The sequence below is a fragment of the Anomalospiza imberbis genome, chromosome 12 (genome assembly GCF_031753505.1).
Source record: "Anomalospiza imberbis isolate Cuckoo-Finch-1a 21T00152 chromosome 12, ASM3175350v1, whole genome shotgun sequence".
In the NCBI taxonomy this organism is placed as follows: Eukaryota; Metazoa; Chordata; class Aves; order Passeriformes; family Viduidae; genus Anomalospiza; species Anomalospiza imberbis.
The window spans coordinates 3,823,162-3,846,855 of record NC_089692.1 but is presented as its reverse complement, the minus strand read 5'-3'; the positions used below and the strand labels follow the sequence as shown (position 1 = coordinate 3,846,855).

The 23,694-nt window shown below is 39.5% G+C and overlaps 1 protein-coding gene across 8 annotated transcripts in view; it reads right to left on the bottom strand.

Annotated features, from left to right (window-relative positions):
- Positions 1 to 10,671: 10,671 nt before the first annotated feature.
- The window catches only part of CDH8 (cadherin 8), a 152,794-nt gene continuing 139,771 nt past the window's right edge, over positions 10,672 to 23,694 (bottom strand). For 6 of the 8 annotated variants that reach the window (XM_068202507.1, XM_068202510.1, XM_068202511.1 and 3 more), the window contains 2 exons: positions 14,860 to 15,111; positions 11,203 to 13,263 (listed from right to left, as the gene is read on the bottom strand). In XM_068202507.1, coding sequence (XP_068058608.1) covers positions 12,770 to 13,263; positions 14,860 to 15,111 — 746 coding nt within the window. In that variant the 3' untranslated portion in view covers positions 11,203 to 12,769. Of the gene's footprint in view, positions 11,176 to 11,202; positions 13,264 to 14,859; positions 15,112 to 23,694 lie in introns of those variants that run through there. The other 2 variants (XM_068202508.1, XR_011003279.1) reach the window with 2 other exon arrangements.

Genomic DNA, 23,694 nt, shown 5'->3' with positions numbered 1-23,694 from the left:
CAGCAGCACTGACATCCAGAACCCTCTCCTCCAGCCACAACTCCCTCTGGAATACCAACAACAAACCTGTGATGAGTACATTTATTCCCTAACTCCAGGACAGCACATTCCAGATTCAGGGCATGCTCAAATCACTACTTATCTGCTTAGATGTAGGAATACAAACATATCATTGAAATGTAAAATTTCTGAGCACAGGGACACCAGCTCGTGCCACATGATCTCCACTGAGATTGCTGGAGAGTGGAAAAAAAAGCCAAATTCAAACTAATGTCAGAAGGAAATAATTTTAAACAGAGCAACCTTTATCTTCATTTCATCTCACTGATGTGATGGGAAAAAGGCCTTTTATGAGGGAGGGATGAGTCTAAAGTTTTTGAAGGTTCATTTCAAAGGCTTTTTAACTGATTACCCAGAGCATCCCTTTGGTACAAAAAGCAAACCAGGGTAATTTTTTTTTCATCTCTTGAGACTACTATCCCCATTTGGACTACTCAGAAATACCTTTCCCACACAGTCCTTCCTTTTCACTCAGAGGAACCTCTCAGGAGTGCAGGGACATACAGACTAATTTGCAGACCCAAAAATATCAAGATTTTGAACTGAGAAACTCCAGATTGGTTCATTTAAAATATTCCTAAGGAAAGAAGCATCTCACTTATCTGAATATTGAGAAATCATTAATTATTAGTTGGTCACACTGGTAAGACTCAGTGAGAAGTTTTTGTTCACTTCAGCTGAACAACATCCCAACTCTGATAACACAGAAATACTAATCAAACAACAGAAACACAAAATCTGCTATTTTCTGTTACACTTTCTCCAGCTATAGTGTGTTCTGTTGGATTGTTCCAGCTCTTGTCTGCTTTAACACAAATAGGGAAGCAGTCTCTCCTGGTCTTACAGGACACGCACAGGTTTTTGGTTAAGGTTCCTGCTTTATTACTCTTTCTGTAGAGCCCTGCCCAGCTCCTTCAGTGTCTCAGTTTCAGGTGTTTAATTTGTGCAAGGTGTCAAACAGCACTTAGTTACAGCTCTGAGGTGTTGTGCAGGTAACTAAAAAAAAAGATGCATCCAGCTACTACTCAATGGAAACTTATAAAAATGTACATTAGAGAGAAGAGTATTGCTCCCCTTCAATTCACTTTGACTCTTGATGGAACCAATCTCCAAGAAAAAATTGTTACAGGGTCTTGAAATGCTGGAGCCTCTAAAGCCTGGCTATTAATTAAACTATTAATGTGCTCTTTCTCTGCTCCAGTAGGGAGGTAAATAACCAGATTACTGCTTGAGGAACCTCTTGTGAATAGCAGTGATTTTTTACCCTCCATTATTTTGTCTCACCAATCCAGTATCATTTGCTCCTTTTCCCCTTCCCTTCTACCATTCACTTATCTCAGGCAATACAACAGCAAATTGTCCTTATTCTTTCTTTACTGTTGAGATGGACTTCAGAATTCATCCAGCCTGAATGTCATATTTTAATTTTTTTTTCTTCCAGAGGCTTTATCATTTAAACCAAGTTTATCTTCTGCTCTCCTTGCACAGTTATCTGTTCACACAGTCCCAATTCCTGAAAGGGACACTATTTTGGCACATAACATTTTCATTTAAATGATTGGTGTGTGTTTAAAAATTATTTATCACCCAGGACTCAAACATAACACAAAACACCTGATGAACACACAGTTCATCTCAGCACCAAGGGGGTGATAAGTAAAAAGATAACTGACTAAATGGTATTTAGCTCTGGAAAGTACATCTGCCTTCTTGTCAGAAACCAGAGTAGAGATGGGAGAGGAGAATTGGCAGGAGGGTGAATTTTTTTTGTTTCTGGCCATGTGAAGGTTTGGCATGCAACACATTTCACGGGAACATCATCAGCAAAGCACACAGGCATCAGTAAGGAATATTTTTTGAGAGGATAGCACATAAAATGAGACATGCTCAGAGTAAAGGGTAATGAGGAATGGACCATTGTTCTGAAGTATCTGCTTGGGGACTATATAAATCCTCTTTATTGATCCATGTATTACAATGACAATTCCTACTCAAAAATTCAAGTTATTTATAGTCCCATAGATCTGCTTTAAGCTTAGCGCATATTTTTTTACAAAGCAAGAGCTGAAAGTCCTTTTTCCTTAACTGTCATGAGGGATTAATTTTGGAAGGGACTAGAAATTTTATTTCTAATCTTCACCTGCTGTGGCTCGGGTTCTAATGCCCTTCTTTATTTACACTTAGGACTGTGCTCTGTGTTACTGTGAGAGAGCAAAACTGTTCTGCTCTGGTCCCCTGAGTGTCATTATCACTGCCAATAATGAAGGGATGGGACTATCATTGCGTTAAGAACGATTTATTGCTCAGATAAATATTTGTTTCAGAGGCTGTGAGATTTTAGAGGAGCGAGCAGTTGGCCATAGCTTAAAGTAGTTACAAGTTCTTTGTTGCAAGATAATATATAACTTTCTAGTCTAATAGATAGTTGTCACAAGGTGTATTTTGTTTTTCTAATTTATCACTTTTACATACTTCTACCGTACTGAGGATACTTTTGTCTAATAGGCTTCTGTCTCACATGTACACATATGCCTCTGTTATAACTTCTAAACTCTTTGTTTACTCTATAGAACTACACCCTTACATTATAAACTCTTCACTATCTTATTAGTACAGTTTTTCACTCATTTAAGGCATATTCTTACTCACAACTATAGAAACATAAGTTTATAATTTTTAATTTTTCTGCTTAATGTCTGTGTATTGTATTTTTATATTAATCTAAGCTCCTTCCAAGGCTGTAAATCAAACTCTTCAATGTCTGTGGAAGTTTCTGCTTTTCTGATTCCTACACCTGAGGATACAGAACAACCCTTTCTGATATAGCTGAACTTATTTAGGCTACATCGAACTAGAGAGTTCCAGGAATGCATCCCATGTCCATACACAGACCTTGACACTGCTTTTCCTGGAAAGACATTCCAGCCTCACGGAGGGAAGGAAGTCACTACAAAGTTTGGAATTGCTTAGATCTTGTACCAGCAGGGAAGTAGGACTCAGGAGCTTTTTTCAAAATGCATTTTTCCTCTGATTCTAAGGAAAATATGAGAGTGTTCTCTGGCATCAGGACTCGGGGATGCTCAGTGCCTGCAGACAGCTGTGCAGGGGATGCAATTCCCAGCTCAGTCAGTGCTGTTGTCCACAGTGTGTACCAGAATGAAGGATTCAGCTGCAATCAAATTCAGGCTTAAACTTCTTAATTCAGGGAAAACTTGGAGTTATGCAGCTCTCTTTTAGCATCAATAATAAGGTCAACAGGATTATTGTGGTTCTCTCCCTAATACATGTGAAAATCAGTGGTGATGCAGAAATCCGTTTGTTCTATAAAACAGTCAATAAGAAAAAAAGATTATGTTCTTTGATTGTTGTGAAATTCTACCAAACTGAATGAAAATTATTTCTTTGCTTCTGAATTGGACCTGTCAGAGTGATTCCTTCTTTTTAAAAAAAGTCCACCTTGCATATCATTCCTTCAGTTTGCAATAGACAAAGGATTTGTATAAATATCATCAAATCAGAGGGATAAAACACTGCAACATCAGAAAGAGCTCCTGTGAGTTGTTTGATTCTCTTTCAGCCCTGGGTGAAAGGCAATCTGAAACACAAAATTCTGTTTAAGGCATGGTCAGACTGTCAGCCATATATTATGGTTCAGACCAGGTGACTGTGATGATGATTCCTTTATATCAAGAAAAAACAAAGTTGTTTGTGTTGCAGTGAAGAAAATAACTTCAGTAGATATACAAATTTTCTAGGAGCTATCCCTCAAGACTAGAAAAGCTTGAGAACGGTATAAACTGACCTATCAGTCCTTTTTATAAAGGGTGAATGTCAGGGATTTCAACACCCATGTTTGGAGAATATTTTTCAAAATGCTGATAATTTCTTTGTCATTCTCTCTCATCCTACACACACATACTAATATTTATGAGTATGTCGCATTTACAGTGTATTTTCAAGAAAAAAAAATCAGGGTTTTTCTTCTTGTTTATGCTGCTTTCTGCTTTGCTGCTCATCCCACAAATCACTACATTCCCAATCTGATTTGAGGCTTACTGCATAGACACAAAAAACAATTATACTCAGCCCCAGACTGCAGCACAGAGATTGGATTACAAGTGGCACACTATGTTTTAGCTGCTCACTCCCTTTCAGCTCCTGTACATTATTTGCATTTTCATCAGCTGCCTGGTACAACTCTGAGCATTTCCAGCTTGCACTGCACAGCAGAGCTGTGAAGCCACTGGGTGCAGGCAGGAAAGTTCCAGTGATGTATGAGACTGCCAGAGGAATGGCAAGAGCTGCAAGTTTGAAACTTATTCTCTGTGCTCATGTCCTCAGAGAAAATCACTGCAGAGCACAGGGCCATATTTTGTGGGCTTAAGTGTTAATTAAGCGCTGAATAGATCTCACTCTGGTTCCCTGCACAGGGGAAGTTTCTACCCTTTGAGGCAGGTGAACTACTCACAGCAGTAATTTATTTTACTTTTTCTTTTTTCAGCTGTAGCCCTTTTTCCTCATTAGCTCCTCATCACTTCTAGAAACTTGTTTGAATGTTTCATGTGTAACACCCAATGCATTGAACACAATATTTTATCAGCACTTCCAAAATTTGAATTCCAGCTTTTAAGGGAAATTCTTTTGGTAAATATGAAAATTGTTGGCACACGCTTACCTGAGCAGGAATCAGGATAGACCAGGATGTATTGAATTGTACCTGACTTCATGCCTTGCTGAATTCCCTGTGCTTCACCTACCATCTAAAAGCAATCAGAAACATCAAAGAGAAATAGAGAAATTACCCCTCACACCTGCACCTGGCATGGGGTGGGACCAGGCCTATCACTGCCTTACCCAGCTTCTAACAAATCAATGCATCCAAGCTCTCCATGAGGACTACAGTTCCCAAAATTCCTCACCAAAAACTGAATTTGTATCAGACCATCAAATTCCATGATGAAATGAAAACTTGCAGCAATAATGTGCCTTCTCTTCATACAAATTATTTTCCTAGGACTGACAGTATTTGACTGGCATTTGTTGCCAGAAAAAAATCCACGAAACATGCTGAAAATATGACTGGAAATGAAAATTAAAAGTAGACAGAATCATTCTGAAAATTTTCTGGTTTTATTTTAAATGTTTTTTCTTTCCTATTGTAACTGTAAGGTGGTTTTGGTAATAAAAGTCTTCACATCAATATGTGCTCATTTGCACATCACTAAGCATACGGGGAAATAAATTCTCAAAATTACTAGATTCTGTTTGTGTTACATTAGGATTGCAAAAAACTCCACTCACCTAATCCTTTCATACATTTTTAAGTGATAAAATATTTTCAGAAACAGAAGCTATGGGAAAACTTCAGAAATACTTATTAGGGCAGTCACAGGTTTGTAAGATAACACTTTTCCTCCCTCTCCGATATTAGCAGACTGCCTGAAAGGACAGAATCTTACTAGATTCTGAATTAAAAAAACTCTCAAACGAATTGGCACGTGGACAAGAGCAGACACAATGCTAAATTTAAGTAATTAATTAAGCCAGAGAATTCATGAGGCTGGGACAGAAAGAAGAGAGTAATGGAGACTTCTGTTTTAGTCAAACATTGGACTGGGTCTGTATAATCATGGGCTGAAAATTCCCTGATTTTTAGGGTTTTTTTGTAAATGATGAAAACAGAAGCAGCAGACATTTATGGCAGTCTAAATAAAGCCCCTTTTTCATCCACTGTTACTTTTATTTATGGAAGAAGCATTATATGGAACAAAATGAATGGCTGCTGTTTCATGTGATATAAGAGGGCTGGGAAATATCCATCAAAACCCTACAGCATTTGCTGATTCATTCTTGACCCTTTTTTTTGCAAAGATTAATTGTATCTCCTGCTCCGTGTTGCAATGACATTTTACCCAACCCGCCTTTATTTGGTGCAACGGGTCATTCTGGGTGGCCACAGCCAGCTCACACCTGGCCCTGCAGGAAGTGGCAGTGAAATCTTGGGACAAGGACCAGAAGGTCCATCTGTCCCTCTGGAGGTGACAGGTTCTTAGCCACCTTCCCCACCCTGCCCTAGCAGAGACTGGGATGAAGCCCTGAAGAATCACCCTGGGCTCAAGAGCTGCACTGGGCTGTGGGAAGGAGGAGGTCACACAAATTGCCAAAATAATCTGGAGTTTAACTCTAACCAGCTGCCCTGTCTCACCCTGAGACGCTTGGAATTCAGCTCTGAATCCTACTTGTTCATGTGATTTTAAGTAAAGCACACCGTTTCTGTGTTCCTGGCTTAAAGTCATGATATTCTTCTTTTATAAAATATGGGAAATATTCCTCAGCAATGTCTAAAGTGGTAATCCCTTGCATATAAAACTCTCAGCACTGGTATATCAGTATCCGAAAATGAGTCCAAAAGCAATCCCATCTGTGGCAGGAAATGTGGAAGTGGAGTTTATTTTAAAGGTGATTCAATTGGCTTTGTTGCTCCAAATCATATAAATAATATTTTAGTTAAAAAAATGCACATCTTTTGTTTTCATATTCATTGATAAAACTGCCAGCTTGTGAAATTTGGCAGAATGAACTGTGTCAGTGTTGCCATCAGGGAACATTGCACTAACACAGGAAGAAATGACAAAAAGGCCCCCCAACCACAAGACCTGTTTTATAATTCAAAAACAAGCTGTTATGAAAGGCAGGGAAATTACTTTTTTTTTGTTTTGTTTTTGCTGTAAATATTTTGAAAGTAAAAAAATCAAGGCTGGGCTTGGCCAACCCAAAGACCCAAGATAAAAAATGAGAACACAGTCCAGATTCACCCATCATTTTGCCACCACCAGTTACCAGTGCTGCCTTTCTGGCTGTTTTTTCTAGACTTCACAAATCAGAGCATTTCCACTGAAGTAAAAGAAGAAATCCCTGTGTGCCTCAGCCCCATGGAATGAGTCTGTGTTTAGATTGGATGAACATCTCTGGCAGTGTCCAAGACAGGTTGGACAGGGCTTGAAGCACCCTGGGATAGAGAAAGGTGTCCCTGCCCATGGCAGGGGGTGGAAAATGATGATTTTTTGGGTCCTTTTCAATCCCATTCCATGAATCTACACAAAATAGTTGGCCTGGGACCTCCTGATGAACAGGAATTTGAGCTGTCAGTATTAGATTTAATTTGTATTTTGTGAGTGTCCAGGAAAATATCAGGGGAAGGTACTACTGGCCCCATACTAGAAATGCTTTCTCCAATCATGGAATAAAACAGGCAACCTCTACTCATCCCTTCACTCTGCCTGTGGTCTCACAAACCTCCTTCAAACTGGCACCAGAAACAGTGGCAGACGAAGAAAGGGAATTTTGCAAGTTATTCCATATCCCCTCTGAAGAGAAGGCTGAGATTTTCATGTTGTTGATTTCAGTGGTTTAATGTTTGCAATGTGGAGGGGGTAGGAAGAACAAAAAAAGAAGAGATAGTTGTGTTACAATGCTAATGAGCACATTTACAAGGCTCTGCCAGCAACGCTGAGCTTCAGCTCGCTTTTATTAGCCATTTTGGAAGATGTCTTAGTTGCAGTTGCACAAAAAGCATTGTCAGGACTTTTATATTTTCTCATTTTGAATACTGTGACATTAGTTGGAGAGGGTCTGGTTCTGCAGCACATAAGCCAGTATCAGTATTGTATAATACAGCAGCTAGACTCATTTTGCAGTGTGATTACAAAACCCATCACTGTGAATTATACAGCAAGTTAAATTGGTTTCCACCTTCTGCAAAGCCAGAATATTATCTTGCACAAATAGTATACAAATGTAGAAATAATACAAGTCCAACTTATGTGAATGATAGAGCACAGAAAGCTTTCATTGCTCACTCCATCAATACTTTCTATTTTCTGCTAATGACTCGTGCTGTGGTCTGAAAGCAAACTCTAACAACGGTGAATGCTCTCACTTTTTACTTTTTACAGTTTTATTTTTACTAAGCTTCAATTTACTAGAACATCCTGCCGCTGCTAAAAAACATTCCAAGTCTTAAAAATAATTTTTCGAGCAAACTTTTTACATAGGATCACAGAATGGCCCAGTTTGGAAGGGGGCTTAGAGCTCATCCAGTGCCACCCCTGCCATGGCAGGGACACCTTCCACTGCCCCAGGCTGCTCCCAGCCCCAGTGTCCAACCTGGCCTTGGGCACTGCCAGGGATCCAGGGGCAGCCCCAGCTGCTCTGGGCACCCTGTGCCAGGGCCTGCCCACCCTGCCAGGGAACAATTCCTAATTCCCCATATCCCATCCAGCCCTGCCCTCTGGCACTGGGAGCCATTCCCTGGGTCCTGGCTCTGCAGTTCTGATGAACTTTTGATGAACTTTCCACTTCTCTTGATCAGAAGCACTTGTGAATGTCTGCTGCTAATGAACATTTTTTTTCTATTATTTATATTTTTCTATTAATTAAAAAGCACCATCATTAGCTTCAGATTTTCCAGCATAATTTAAATACTGGATGAGTACTTAAATTCGTATGAGTAACTCAGACTGTTCAGTCTTCCCTATAGAAGGAAGGGAGCTTGGTGAATCTCACTCTCCTGGGTGAGCTGCATTTTCTAGTCCCTGAACACTGACCAGCTGAAAAAGAGCTACATGTTCTTAATGAACTTCCTGACATTATACTCCCAGTATTCCAGCTCAGGATAGATGTGGTGAAGAGAGGAGGAGGCAAAGGAGGAGAAACAGCCAAACAGCTCCACCAGACTGAAATTATATCCCAAGAAAACCAGATACAGGAAAAGTGCCAAAAAATCTTCCCTGCTAGACAGACCTTGGAGAAGCTTTCTAAACCCATTTATCCAGTTCTAGAATCCTATGACCATGCAAGCTGTTAAAAAAATTGCCACACACATTTATAGGTAGATGCAACTGCATGGATGTAGTAGAGCTGATTTATTTTTCTCTTTCTATTAAAATCAGCAGCTCCATCTCTAGCAGAGCTGTACAAATAGAGTTATTCCAAGCAGACTATTTTGCAGACATCCTGTCTGCTCTCCAGACTGAGAATTGTCACTGCCGTGCTGCCACAGAGCTGATGGGATTTGGAGTTGCCATAGTGTTAAATGTTTCTCCTGTGATCAGCAACTGCTGATTTAAATGAAAGTCTTGAGCCATTTTCTCTCCTCTGTATTTCACAGTCATTTCAAAGTCATCATAGACAAAAAGGTGTAATGATAACGGGTAAAAAATGTATTTAAATGAGCTTGCTGTGATCTGATTTCAAGGTCAGAGCACACGAACAGCCTCTGCTTTCAGCTGCTGTAAAGGACAGGACACATTGAGGACCTCCAGCCATCCGAGTTATATTTAATAAACATGTACACACATTTCCTTCAGAGTGCTTTCGTGTTGAAATGCCTGAGCTGAATTTTGTGTCCTTACAATGTGCACAGAATTCCAGCTCTCATGGGTGCCATGATTTACTTCAGTGGTTGTGACAAATGATGTGAGGCACAGCCAGGTGAAGGCAGGCCAGGATCAATGGGTCTCTAAGGCACTTGGCACTTGTAAAAGATTTTGAGTATTTACTTCTCAAATTTATCAGTATAATAATTCTAATTTATTGCATTTTCCTTGTCACTTGCCATGAGTCAGTTGCTAATTAAATGTTGATGAAAAAGACGAATGACAAGTTTACATGCTTAAAAAGAGTGTCGCTAATATGTCTAAACCTAGATGTGAAATGTAGAACAGTATGATCTAATCCCCCTAAATACTGTTGTCATCCAAAATAATTCTATGCTGAGTTAATTATCAAAAAAGGAGAAGTACTGGAAAACAATGATTAACATTTAACCCTCTAACATGTATTGGTATAAATTTTATATTAATTAGTTTGCAGAATTAATCATTTCACTTCAGTGGGGAGGCAATGACACAAGAAACAGCACATCTCTATTGACAGGTCAGAAATTCATTAATTCTTTTTCTCCCCTTCGCGTTGTAGCTCTTCCTGTTTAAAAGGTGTAGAAATGCCCAATTTCGAGCTCTGCCCAGCAGTAGTGACTCCCATCTCTTTTTGACTGACAATGATGAGATTTCTGTCATGCTTTGCCTCTCCTACAGGGCCAGTGATGGGATTTTTTCCCTGGAAATCTTATTACTGAATGCACTGTCGTGGTCTCAGATGGAACTTTCAATCAGAAAGGCAATCAGGAGGTTTTCCATTTGTGAGTTTTCCTACAAGAGAGCTCTGCTAAACTCTCCAGTGTAGCCTCTCACTCACAGAGTGTCTTGCCCTGAACGCTGAGGTGGCCCCAGCCAATGCCATGATCCATGTTCACAGCACCTTCCCTGGCTCCCAGCACCGGGATGTACACAGAAACTGGCTGACTTCCCAATCCCTTTCCTGTTTAAGCTGGTGTTGGATCTGCCATGGCAGCTCAGAACAGCCTGGCACCCAGAGCAAGTGATGAGTAAGAGTGTGTTTGTTTTTTCTTGTAGTGAGTTACAGAAATACGTTTGATTTCATTGAAATCTCCAGGATATCTCCTTTCCTACCCTTAGAGGACTTCACTGTTTAGATCAGTGTTTTGCTAAAAGTTTTAGATTCAATTATTCAAAAGCATTTTTGTTTTACTGCAGTGTAACTTAAATGTATTGGGTACTTAATGAATTTCAATAAAATCTTTATAATGTAAACCGAAGTGGTATTCATGTATTAATTGCCCACAGACTACAGTCATTAAACCAAGTCATGCTGCAGCTACAGCAAAGTCAGTGTTACCATCTGAAATACCAGCAAAATGGGGGTGATGTGTTAAGAATTCTTCTGTTTGCAGAATACGAGTTATTGAGGAACTTTAAGTCAGTGGGTTGTTTTAACCAGGAATGCTTAAACAAAAATCATGTGAGGTTATTTTTCAGCATGGTGCAGTGAATCAGACACTCATAACTCCTGTGCTCCCATCACTGTCAAAATTCTGCAATCACTGTCAAAAATGGTTTCAAATATTCTCCTTTTTTCTTTTTTTTTTTATTTTGTCTGTATTCAACTAATAAATAAATAATTTTGAAGAAACTACATTCCTCAAAAATTATGAAGTTATTCTGGCAGATTCATTTCTGCAGTGCCCAGGTAAACCTGAAAGAAAAGCAATAACAAGAAAAGTATTTATAAAAATATATTTCACAAAGTAGGAAACAATACAGGAGTTTCTCTGAATACAATACATGGAGTAAATAAACAAACGATAATATAGCTTCAAAACAAAGTAGAAAATTAAAATGATTTGCATGTAATACGTAGTTTTCTTATACAATTGCTACTTCTAAATGGCAAGTTTGCATTACAAATTGAGTATGCTTGCAGCTTCTAGTGTTCTTTCTCTGTGTGCAAGAGCCCTGGTGCATCACTATGAATATTATAGAAAAAAATGCTAATAACAGAAGCAGTAAAATTATGTACACACTGGTTCCTGCTCTAATACAGTGGAGAACTATAAGCATGGGTTTTTTTTACTGTACTGTGTTATGTGTGGATTTCTAAAAGTCTGTAGTTTAAATATTCACATGAACCAGTTTACTTCCAGCTGTTTGTGCTTGTATTAAAAACACCAGGTATTAGATTTATGAAGAAGATATAAAACTGTCAAAAGTTTTCTCTGGCAATGTTTAATTCCTGCCAGCATTCTCTTAAAATTCAGCTACTGCAAATGGACAGGGAACTGCTTTAACCTGCAACAATTTGTCATTTTTCTTTTCAAAATGTACATGTATGAAACATTCATTATATATAGAAAAAAAAATCTAACTGATATAATTTAGTTTTCTTCATAATCTTACACTATAGATTATCAGTCTTAATAAATAAAAGCAGTAATGGACATCAATAAAATATTTATTTCAAAGATTAAACAAATAAATTCGATCTTTAGCAATAAAATCAGCAATTCTTTCATTTACGTAAGTCCATCCCATTTCACAGTTTTTTCTTTCAGAAGACGAAGCACAGGGTTGATCCTTCTTCTAGAAAAAAAGATCCTTTTGTGAAGCAAGGTTTTGCAGCCCTGCCTCTGAATCTCTACACATTAGTATTTATTACCCATCACTGGAATGGATTAAGAACATGTGAATATTTTAAGGCTTGACACAATATTTAAAGATGATATTCAGTCTGTGGTTGCGTGGCCAACAATTACTGTATGTACAATGGATGGTCACTGCACAGTAGGAGCCAGTAGGAATTGGCAATGCTATTTCTGCTCAGCATTGCTAAGAAGACCAAGATATTGCTTTGAACATTTCTGTGGTGGGATCTTTGTTGGCAATGCAGAAACAAACCTTTAGCTTTACACATACTGGGCAGGAGCTACTGTTCAACAGCAAATCCCTGCATGTCCATTTCCTAAGAGAGCACCAATTTCTTTTTTGTTCTTTTCAATTCACTGAAGATAATCAAAGATCCAAATCTCCATCTTCAGAGTGGTCAAGTGAATATCAAATATCCAAAGACTTCTAGACACTCCACATACTTTACTTCACACTCCACAAGACTTAACCTCCTAACATATACTTTTTTTTTTTTTGGTTCAACATTACAATGTAGTTGATTTTATAGATGACTGGCGCTAAACTTGCCTCTAAAACAAAAAGCCACATTAGTTTTAACTAACAGCTGTGGCTCTAGAATATTACATGATCATTAAGTCAACAGGGAAAAAGTTTGTAATCCACTGTCAAGTTTCTTTGTCACTTTCTCCGACTGAGTAAAGTTCTCCGAGTCTTTTAAAGCGAGGACCCCATTCACTGAGGTAGTCAAAATTCTGGTCTGAGTCTGATGTGGAGGACTCCAAGGAGCTAAGGGAACCAGCCGCTGACCCCTTTCCTTCATAGCCATAAATCTGGATAGAGTCATATGGCGGAGCTGTGGGGTCATTATCAGCTTCATGAAGCCTTACATTAATAAATTCATCAACATCAACACCATTAGGAACAGGTGCAAGACCCTGCCTGGGCATAAATTGAAGGTCAGGCTTAATATCCTTACGAGGCAAAAATCCATTAATTCCATCTGGATTTTGCAAAGTTGCAATGTCAAAGGCTTCTGTGTCTTCCTCTCCACCTCCTTCGTCATCGTAGCGAATGATATTTTCCCTCACATCTTCATCATCTTTGATGATCAGAGGCTCATTCTTATGTCTTCTTAGTGTCACAAACAGCACCACAATGACTGCAAAGAGAGCACCACAAGCTGATTAGGCAAAACATTTCCAACCCCAACACCACATGATGAGTGCAGATGGGGAAGGTGAGAGGTTCCTTTTTGTGGGATTGGGAGTAATAAGGGTGAAAAGCTGAAAGACCTATGACTTCAACCTCCTTCACGTGAAGGAAATTGGATCAGAAGCTCTGATTAGTCAACTAGTCTTTGATTATCAGCTCATATTTACATCTAAAGCTCAATTTTATAGATGCAATAGGATTTTTATACTTCTAATTTCAAGCCTCGACTTTTCCCTTTGGAAGTGAAGTCGGGCTATCATTATTCACATAGTCTGTAATGATCTACATTAGGGATGGTGCTTTCAAAAATTAGAGGGTGTTTTTCTGAAAACATAGCCCTAAATGGGAGAATGAAATCAGTGTTTTTTCTACCTGTTGCAAGAGACTCCTATTATATAACTAAAAAGAGAGTGAGAAAATAAGTGAGATAGAAAGAGCTCAGCTCAATTTCAGAATCATGAACAGATGCATTAAAAACTCTAAATGGGTTATGCTTGGTTTTGCAGTTTAATGCTTAAACCTCAGTTACTGATGTAAATCTCAGTCACAAAGTGAAGCTGCAAAGTGGAGGAATAGGACTCTCCTTTCACTGTTCTCTCCCTCACTTGCTTGATGTTGTACAAAAATGTTGTGTGTTTTATTAAAATATACCACAGTGCTTATCTTGTAAAGCTTTAGTGTCTCTTGTGCCATTATAATCCAGAATAAACTCCTAATAGAAATATACAAATATAAATATATATAAAATAGAAAGAAATAAAGCTATGAGAAGGCATCCAAAGGAGGGAGCCCAGGCTGGGGAAGGGTCTGCAGGGGCCACCCGAGGAGAGGCTGAGAGCACTGGGCTGGGTCAGCTGCAGCAGAGGAGCTGAGGGCAGAGCTCCCGGGGCTGCAGGGGCAGCTCTGCACTCTTCTCTGGGCCAAGGACAGCACCCAGGGAGCGGCTGGAGCTGGGCAGAGCAGGGTCAGGCTGCAGAGCAGGGAAAGGTTCTGCTCCCCCAGAGGGTGCTGGCACTGCCCAGGCTCCCCAGGGAACGGGCACGGCCCCGAGGCTGCCGGAGCTCCAGGAGCGTTTGGACACCACTACCAGGGATGGACAGGGGGCATTGCTGGGGGTCTGCGGGGACAGGGGCTGGGTCAATGACCCCTGTGGCTCCCTTCCAGCTCAGGACATGCTATGATTCCATGATTCATACAAGTCTTAGAATATACAACAGATCCATTCTCCACCAGGTGTACTCCACACTGTGTTCACCTTGCTGCTCAACACCCCAATGTGATTTTCAGCTTCCCATTCCACACCTGTTTATTCTGTAACTCGTGTGTGTGACTAGTTCAGAGCAGGACTTTGCTCTCTCTGCTTCTGTCCAGCTCTCAGCACATGAGGGATTCAGTGCTGCCAGCACTGTCAGTGCTGCTGCACGTCGTGCTGGACTGGACTGTCCCTCCTCCTCTCTGACTCCCACACCTCCTCAGAGCCCGCAGGCCCAGGGCATTTGTGAAGACGTGCCGGGCCGTGCCGCGGGCCGTGCCAAGCACCCACCGAGCAGCAGGATGATGCAGGCCAGGATGGCTATGAGGGCGCCCATGCTGAGCCCGATGGGCAGCACGTAGGCCTCGGCGTTGCAGGACTGCACGGTGCCGTCGCTGCTGCAGCCGCACACGCGGATGGTCAGCGTGCCCGTGCTGCTCATGGGCGGCGTGCCGCTGTCGCTGATGACGATGGGCAGCAGGTACACCTCCTGCTTCTGCCGGCTGAAGCCGCTGTGCTTGGCCAGGATGCTCAGCGTGTTATCTGCAAGGCAAAATCTCAAGATGCGTCAAGGGAAATTTAGGTCGCGAACTAGGAAAAAGTTTTTTACAGAAAGGGTGATAAAGTTCTGGAATGGCCTGCCCAGGGAGGTGGTGGAGTCACCATCCCTGAATGTTTTAAAAAAAGCTTGGATGTGGCACTGGGTGCCAGGGTTTAGTTGAGGTGTTGGGGCTGGGTTGGACTCGATGATCTTTAAGGTCTCTTCCAACCTGGTGATTCTGTGAAATCTGTGAAAATGGCAGCATCTCAGCTCTTCCTCAGTGCCTTCAGGAGCCTCAGCGCAAACATTCATGATCTCCTCGTGTCAGCAGCATGTGGCACAGAAATGCCTCCCCTTTCTGTCCAGCTGCCTCAAGAAGTGCAATATATGCATTTTCTTGTGTGATAAGAAGATCATGATCCCTTATTTCTCCTCTGCATACAGCACTACAGGTATCTTCCCATCATGATTCACCACTTTTTTTTCAAGTCACACAGTCATAAAAATCCAGCCAGTAAAACAAGACAGAAACAAAATGTTAAAGAAACCCGGACTTAAAGCATATTCACCAATTAACACAAATCTTCCTTGCCTTACAACCACAAACTACACATTTTCCTCTGCTATAAAAGATTTTTCCTTTTTATATAAAGACAAAAGAAAAGCTAAATGCATTAAAAATTGTGGAGCTAATTTTAAGAGATCTAAATATTTATTTGACCTCAATGAAGACAAGAGAGCAAACCAGGCTTTATCTCCCATGGAGGCTGATAAGAAATGAGTCTAGGACATCTTACCTCTGCACACATATGTAGAAAGCTAATTTTAGAAATATAAAGAGGCATCTGACTGCATGGCATCCTACACAGCCATACAGTTACACAGTGAAATTTCTGAGAGTCACTCAGTTCTCAGTTCAAATGAATACAAATTGATTTTTCATAGGGTAATCATACAGATTTTAATTTGCATAGTTATAAAAGTTACAGATTCTAGACTGTTATAAACACACACATATCAGATATCAATAATCTTGTATGCGTCATAGTGCTCAGGTAAAAACCATGATTAGTGGTATGTCAAATATGCAGAAAATTCAGATTTCTTTATATACTTAAATATTCTCTAACTTTTAACTGCTTTATTCTGTGGAATAAAATAATAATTCAATATTAGGAATTATAATAACAGTGCATGTTGTTTTCCACTAGTTTGCTGTTTGTATTTTGTTTAATAAAAAGATTCAGAGGCACCGAGAAGAGGAATGTATGTCTGTTTCTGTATGAGTCTTGCCATGGGATCCAATGACAATTTAAAAATAAAGCTGCACATCTTGTTTGGAAGAAGGAGTTGAGGTTCATTTTCTTGATGCTCATGAACAAAAGCAAGCCTCCTGATATTTTATGCTCTAAAATGGACACATGCAATGCTAAATGTCATTCCATGGAAGGAAAGAAAACACTGGGAGTGCTCATATGACAATAAGCTTCTCCTGAAGATCAGGTCCCTTCCCACACAAACATTCTGTGATTCTATAATTTTCTATTATAGAGTCACCTGCCAATCACATTTACTTGGTCTAGAGAGGTTCTTCCTATAATTTATATTGCAGATGATGTAACCATTTCAGCATTTTTCATAAATTCAGATTATGCAACACGTGACGGTCAATCTAAAAATTAACTCCTTCATAAAGCAGGATAAATATGGTCACTTTGCAGAACAAAAAGTATTCCTAATATTTTTTTTTTTCCTCAGGAATCCTGAGGTTTTATCTATTCCAGTTGGAAACAGTCACATCAAAACTGATGGCACCCTGCAGCTAAATAAATAGTCTAGTTCTTCCTTGTGCCCTTTTTAAAATGAAAGGAAGCATATGTGTTTGCTGAAGACAAATTTCAGGTATAAGCTCTTAAGAATTCTGACAACTCAAATAGGACCAAAGTCCCTGATGACACCCAGTGTCACATGTGCCAGTGTGCTGCAGTGGAAAAGTCACGTGTGTTTGAAGGCAATAATTAATACACGTTTGGAAGTGAACAAACCCTGCACTCCTCCTTGCTTGGGTGTGCCGAGGTGTTAATACACGTGTGCAAGTTAAACCACTTCCTTGTTCTCTGCAGGGCAAAAAGGGAAAAGTTATGCTGGGAAAATAATCCTGTAGCTCAGTTTCCCTGAATATGGGTGTGTGGAGCTTTACTAAAGTAAGAGTGACTACGTGATGTGCAGAAGTTCCTTTTTTGATCTGTTAGCCTTCTTTTCCCCCTCAGCACCCCTCCTGGTTTTGAAATATTGGAAAATAAATTCATATATCTACTGTCATTCTCCTGCAAAATTAAAAATATCCCAGCATAAGCTGCATCCTTAATCCTTTTGCTTTAACCTTTCAAAAGAGAAAATAACTATGTGGTGCTCAATTTCCAGCTCTTTCTTTGAGACAAATCCCACTCAGAGGTGTCACATCTGTAGTCATTTATTTGGAACTCCAGAGACTTTTACAGTTCTATAGCACAGTGCTCTAAAATCTGTACTGATACAGCCTGTTCCTGCCTGTGAACCTGCTGCAGTCCTTCTCTGCCCAAGCTGGAGCACAGGATTGATTACTGAGCCCAACAGCCCTGCACTTTACAGATATGCAAAAGAGGGAAGGCACCTGCTTTAGGAAGAACTAAAAAAGAGAAGCTGCACTTGTTTGGAACAGCTTCAGATCCCTTCCATCCTCCTGAGACACTCACATCCACATCCATCCTGTCTGCTGCAGAAAATTCTAATAAGCCAAAACCAGAGCATAACAGAGTAAAAAAAGGAAGGATGCACTCTAAAGAGAAGGGGGCAGAAAAAGTGAGAGGGAGGAGAGATGGAGAAAATAAAGTGCTCATCAGTGAAGCTTTGCTGAGTGTAAGAAACCACCTGGTTTCTTGATTCCTGGTTGGAATTGATAACCACCATGGTTATCAATTCAAGCTCAGAAGTAGTGAGAGAAAGCAAAAGAGATGCAAATATTTGGGATATTAACTGTTAGTTAAGTGCAAAATAAGTTGCAATGCCTGGACAGTCAGAACTATTCAGAAGAGATGTCAAACAATGAGAAGAGTATAACTTTCTTTTCTTACAGATGGCTTGTTTGGTTGGGTTTTTTTTTTTTTTTGTTGTTTGTTGGGGTTTTTTGTTTGTTTGGTTGTTTGTTTTTTGTTAGAAACCATGTTTGACTAAAAGTGAATATGTTATGCCGGGAAAGAAAAGAAAAGCAGACAAGTAGAACATAGAAAAAGCGAAATGAAATTACCAAATTGTTTTGCCAATGGGTGGCAAGTCCTCCATTTGACTTAGGAATTTTGTTTAGCAATAAATTCTTTCCCCTTCATTGCTATGTCTTAAAATAAATATACCTTGGTGTTGCTGGAGATGTGGCTCTTGAGTGAAGAACAATGACTCCCTGGGTTGACATTTTAGTTGGTTCCTAGAACTTGAAGATAAATCCTGGCAGCTGATCAGCAATAAACTCAATTTATCTGATTTGCTTTCTCCTTTCTGGTCATTCCAGAAGGAGCCTCCTCCAGGAACAGCCTCCAGCCCTGCTGCATGAATGAACTTGGCAGCAGGTGCTCAGTGGGAGAGGGGACAATCACCTTCCCTCATCTTCCCAATTAACCACTGATCCTTCATTACAGCGCTGCTCGGGTTGTTTATTTATTCATGGTACTTTTAGCAAAACAAGGAAAAGCACGTGCAGAAAAGCCCCAAAGCTCTCCGCTCACAGAGCTCCGAGCTGTCTGCCACAGGCAAAGAGCCACTGAGAGTGTTCCTCCAGCCAGGGAGGCACATCCAGGAGGGGCTTTGACATTCTCCATCAGAATTCTCCCAGAATTCTGTACCCTCCTCAGTGGGGAAGGGGCTGGAGAAGTTCATAGAAATGCCTGAGCCCTGGTGATGCAGCAGATGATGCAGCAGCCACCCGGGATGCACCAGGAGCTGCATCCTGTCCTGCAGGCTTCAGGAATGGTTTAAGGTCTTAATAACTCTAATAGCATCAGTGTCAGATCAGAGAAGCACAGCTGTGGGCATGCACAAGTACAGCTCAGAGCTGGAGCTCACTCCTGCCTTTTTTTACACATAAAAAAACCTGGTGGCTCAGCTCCCTGGCTGACTCTCAGTCTCTGAAATTTACAAGCAGATTCTTGAAATAACCATGAAAGAGACTGTTTTGGGAATATCTCCCTCACAGCTGGAACACAGGATGACAATGAAGAAGGTCTTTAAAAGATGTCCAGTGTGGTTTCTAGACAAAGGTAGTTTGCATAACCATGGCAATTACCACAGGGCCAAGTGCTTTCTGCAGATTCCCCAGCTGTTCTCAAATCTCCCAGATCTCTTTTGAGGCCCTTGGATGAACGATTTTGAGAAAATATAAATGCAATCAATTTAATACAAAGCTACTTCTGGATTTTCTGGACACGAGTGACTTTAATGGCATCAACAGCTATCAGGATGTCAAATTAGCAGGCAGGAGTCAACCCCTTCATCTCCCACTTTGTGCAAGAATACATCTTGCAATTTTAAGCCAGACAATAAAATAACAAAACAAAAGTAAAACTCAGAAGCAGCGAGTTTGCATCGAAGTGTCATTTTCTCTGCACGCTTTATTGCAATTCTTTAATTCCCTTGCAGTCTCTAATATGTTGAGATCAGTGGAGTTCCCTGCTGTGCCACCTTACACCTACAGAATTCTGCTTTTCATAATGTCCTCAGAAAGATCAAATAATTAATGATATTAAGGACTTTGTGGTAGAAGTTGTTATCTATGCTGGATATATTATTTATGTGAAGAAGGAATTTTAATTGGAAACTCTACAGCTGGAAACAGCAGAGTGACAGAAATATATGTTCCTTCATGTTTATTAGAGCTATCATTCTGTATACATTTTTAAATTTCAGATTCCCTGTAAAATAGAGTTTTTTGAGAAGAGTTTCTTCTCTTCTACTCTCCTAAGCAGAAGAGCAGCAGGAATATCCTTACTGTGACACTCCCTGCTTTTTCTGATAAGGAAAAGACAGGGACAGCTCATTCATCTCCAATCTTAGTTCAAAAGTAGCATCTATTCTTAAATAAAAACCCCAAACTTGAAATAACTGAGCAACTGAATTATTATCATCAAGGTTTCAGTGGAAACTAGCAGAAAACCAGAGCACATGACATTTGAAGGAATGTGAGCTCTAGAACACTTAGCAACCAGCTGCAAAGGCACTAGAAAAGAACATTCAAGAGAATGCTGATGCCACTTCAGCTTTGTATAACCATTAATAACCATAATTAATATGCATATGCCTCTTGTAATAGTTAATATTCACTAGTGAAAACCTTACAATGTCAAACACATATTTTTAAAAGATCCTTTTGAACATTAGTATTTTTGTTTTTCTTCAGAATTCAAATCTAGTGACAGAGAAATGGATTGATGATAGGAAGATTCCAATCCCCTTTTTAGAGCCTGAGTGTAAAACTGTCAAGAGACATAGAGATGTCTCAAAAAGTCACTGTGTAAGTCACCTTAATCGTTATTCTTTTTGAATATTTTCTCAGTCTATTTTCGTTCTACGAAGAGATTTACAAATAACACCTTTTTAGATTGGTAGGATTGCACTGCAGGAAAAACCCAGTGACTGCAGCCCTGACAAGTCACTGCTCACAGTCCCATGAGTGCTCTCTTGTTTCAAAACTTCTCTTTTTTCCTTTTGCAATTACAAAATCCCTGGGAAAGAATCGTCCTGATCTCCTTTCTGATCCACCACAAGAACCAGCACACCCTCACCTGTGCTCACCTTTTAAAAAGCCACTGCTCGCAAATGGGCCCTGAGCTGGAAAACTGATTTATTTCTTTCAGGCTCCACTTTAGTACAAGCTGGAAATATCAGTTTCCTGCTTCCAAAATAATGAATTTAAAATTCTTTATGAGAAATATCCATGTAAGACAGTTGTTTTTTTTTTTCCTCGCCTTAGGCTGAAACACATTTTAAAGGAATATTTGATTAAAAGGATACAATTATAAGTTTGTATGTTATAAATTTGGCAATAGTTAGTAGCTGAAAAAAATAACCTATTTGTTCATTAGAACTGTTATGACATTTTTGTTTCATGATTAAACTTAGTGTTTTCAACATGGCTATATTTATAAAAAATACATTTTTATTATAACATATATATATGTATGTATTTTAATATATCTAAATATAAAACTGTGTCATGTGTGTTTTTACAGCTGTACCAGGTCTTCCTTGATGACTGTCTCAAATAAAATCCTCTCAAGCAGCAGTTTACAAGAAAAAGGGCCCTTTGTCTAATCTGTATGGTAAAGGCATAAATGTTGTATTCAAACAGAAGGCTTACAAAATCATCTGAAAATAAAGAGAGGCCATTTTTAGAGGATATTTTTGCTGATTTATGATGATCAAACCATATGGGCACTGAAGCATCCACAGGTATTTCAAACTGACCTGCTTTTCATATATGTCAAAAATTTGTGATGTCTTCAAAAAAGCAGATTGATGATTGCTATCAAATTGGATAGCAGACATCAGGTTCAGAGGAAAAAACTTTTTGTCATAAAAATTCAGCTGATTGATCAAATTCTCTTTCCTGCCCCATAGCAAGTTGCATTCCATACTGGCATATTTAATGGCAATTCACAAAGCATTCTTATGACAAATTAATAAACACTTGAATGATTTTGGTTTTTTTATAGACCCGTGGTATCTGCAATCCCTTGAAACACCAATAAGAACAAAGGGAAAGAAAAAGTATTTCGCGTAAGAAAATATATTGGTAGAAGAATAATTGGAAAATGTCACATATTTTGTATCTTTGATTATTTTCTCCTCTTTACTAGTTGGCTTAAATAATAACAGTTTATGCCAAAACTGAGCAGCTGAATCAACTAATGAATAAAAAAACCTAAACACATTTCCATGTAGTCCTTTGCAGAAATAAAAAGTACTGCTGGGAATTTTGAATCATGAGCAAAGTAATATTTAATCGTGTATACATCATTCTCATATGTTAAAATTTCTTGGAAAGGGGAATAATTATGTTAGTGTTACTGTGTAATACAGAACTTGTAGTAAATAAATTCTTGACAGAAGGGAAAAAAAAAGCCAGACAAATTAACAGCAAAGTGATGATGAATAAGCATTTCCTCCTACCTTTTTCCTTCGAAAATGTGAACTTTAGATAATAGTCTGTATAATTTCTAGTTCTATTCCTTTGGAAAAGTCTGAACTTTAGATAATTGTCTCTTAAGTATTCTAAAACTTTCCTTTGACCTTTAGGCCAGCAGAGCTATAATCAAACATAACTATATGGTCCCTTGCAGTCTAGCAGCAACTCTTGTATTTTGTACCTTGGTTTTTTAACTCATTGAAGAAAGGACAGAAAATCCCTGATGAAGAAATAATGATGTTGAACACATTGAGTCTGAAATAATACCAGTTTTATTGTTAATCGAGGAGAGAAATAATTAGGACATGGTACCTCTCTCTCTCTTATTAATTTACAGACGCATAGAGCAAGTCAAAGCAGGAAATTTTGGGTTCTGGGTCTGTTTAAGCTCCACCTTGTCTGAACTGCACCTAGCACATCTGCTGAACCTCACTCACTGTGGTTTGTCCGTTCATCTCTTCCCAACCCCTGCTGCCGCTTGGGCTTGACACTCCCATAATGGGAAGCAATCCAGGCCAGTGAGGGTGTGAGATGTGCTAAACCAGCACTGGCTTTTGCCCCTCCTTTTTCTCTCCTGTATCCCAGCAGCCAGTCACAAAGCTGTTTACTAATAATGCCACTGCTTTGACATGCTTTGCTTCATTCAGATCACATCACTGCGTGGCACGTGCATTGAATGGTACATCTGTAAAGTGTAAGAATTAATGCAGGTTGCCAAGCTCTGCTTTAGAAAAAGAGATGAAATGGCTGTCAAATGTGCTCAGCATTAAAAATACATTATTAACACAGCAATTTGCATAGACTGATGGATCATTTTTGAAATCTACATATTCTAGTTAATTCTATTCTGTTGTTATTTTAACCAAAAAGTTTCAGAAAGTGATACGGTGTTTTACAGCACTTTGATAAAATAATGCCTATATTTTGTATTTGAACCAAGAACTTTCCAGTACTATATTACCAGATTCTAACAAAAATGCTTCAAGGATAAATAAAAAAGCCAAGATATCCCATGGCTGTGCCATCTGCTTTTCTTTGGAGGGGTAATGGATTCTCAATCTTTCTATGAATACCTACTTAGCAAATGCAGTGTGGGAGGAGAAGCTGGTGGCAGACAGGGATCTGAGCCCCTCAGGCCACAGTGACAGGTACAGCTTTAAACATTACACTGACTGCATGTTCTCTTCTGTGTAGAGCTGAATCTCCACCAGGTTCAGTGAAATTCAGAGTGATTTTGGTAGGTGATGGAAAAGCTCCAAGAATTCTTGCCCATGTTCTTCACCTTCCTCACTTCAACACATCCTCCAGTTCTTATACCATTGACTTGTGGGTCTGGAAATGTTCACAGACCTCAGGACTACAAAGACAATCA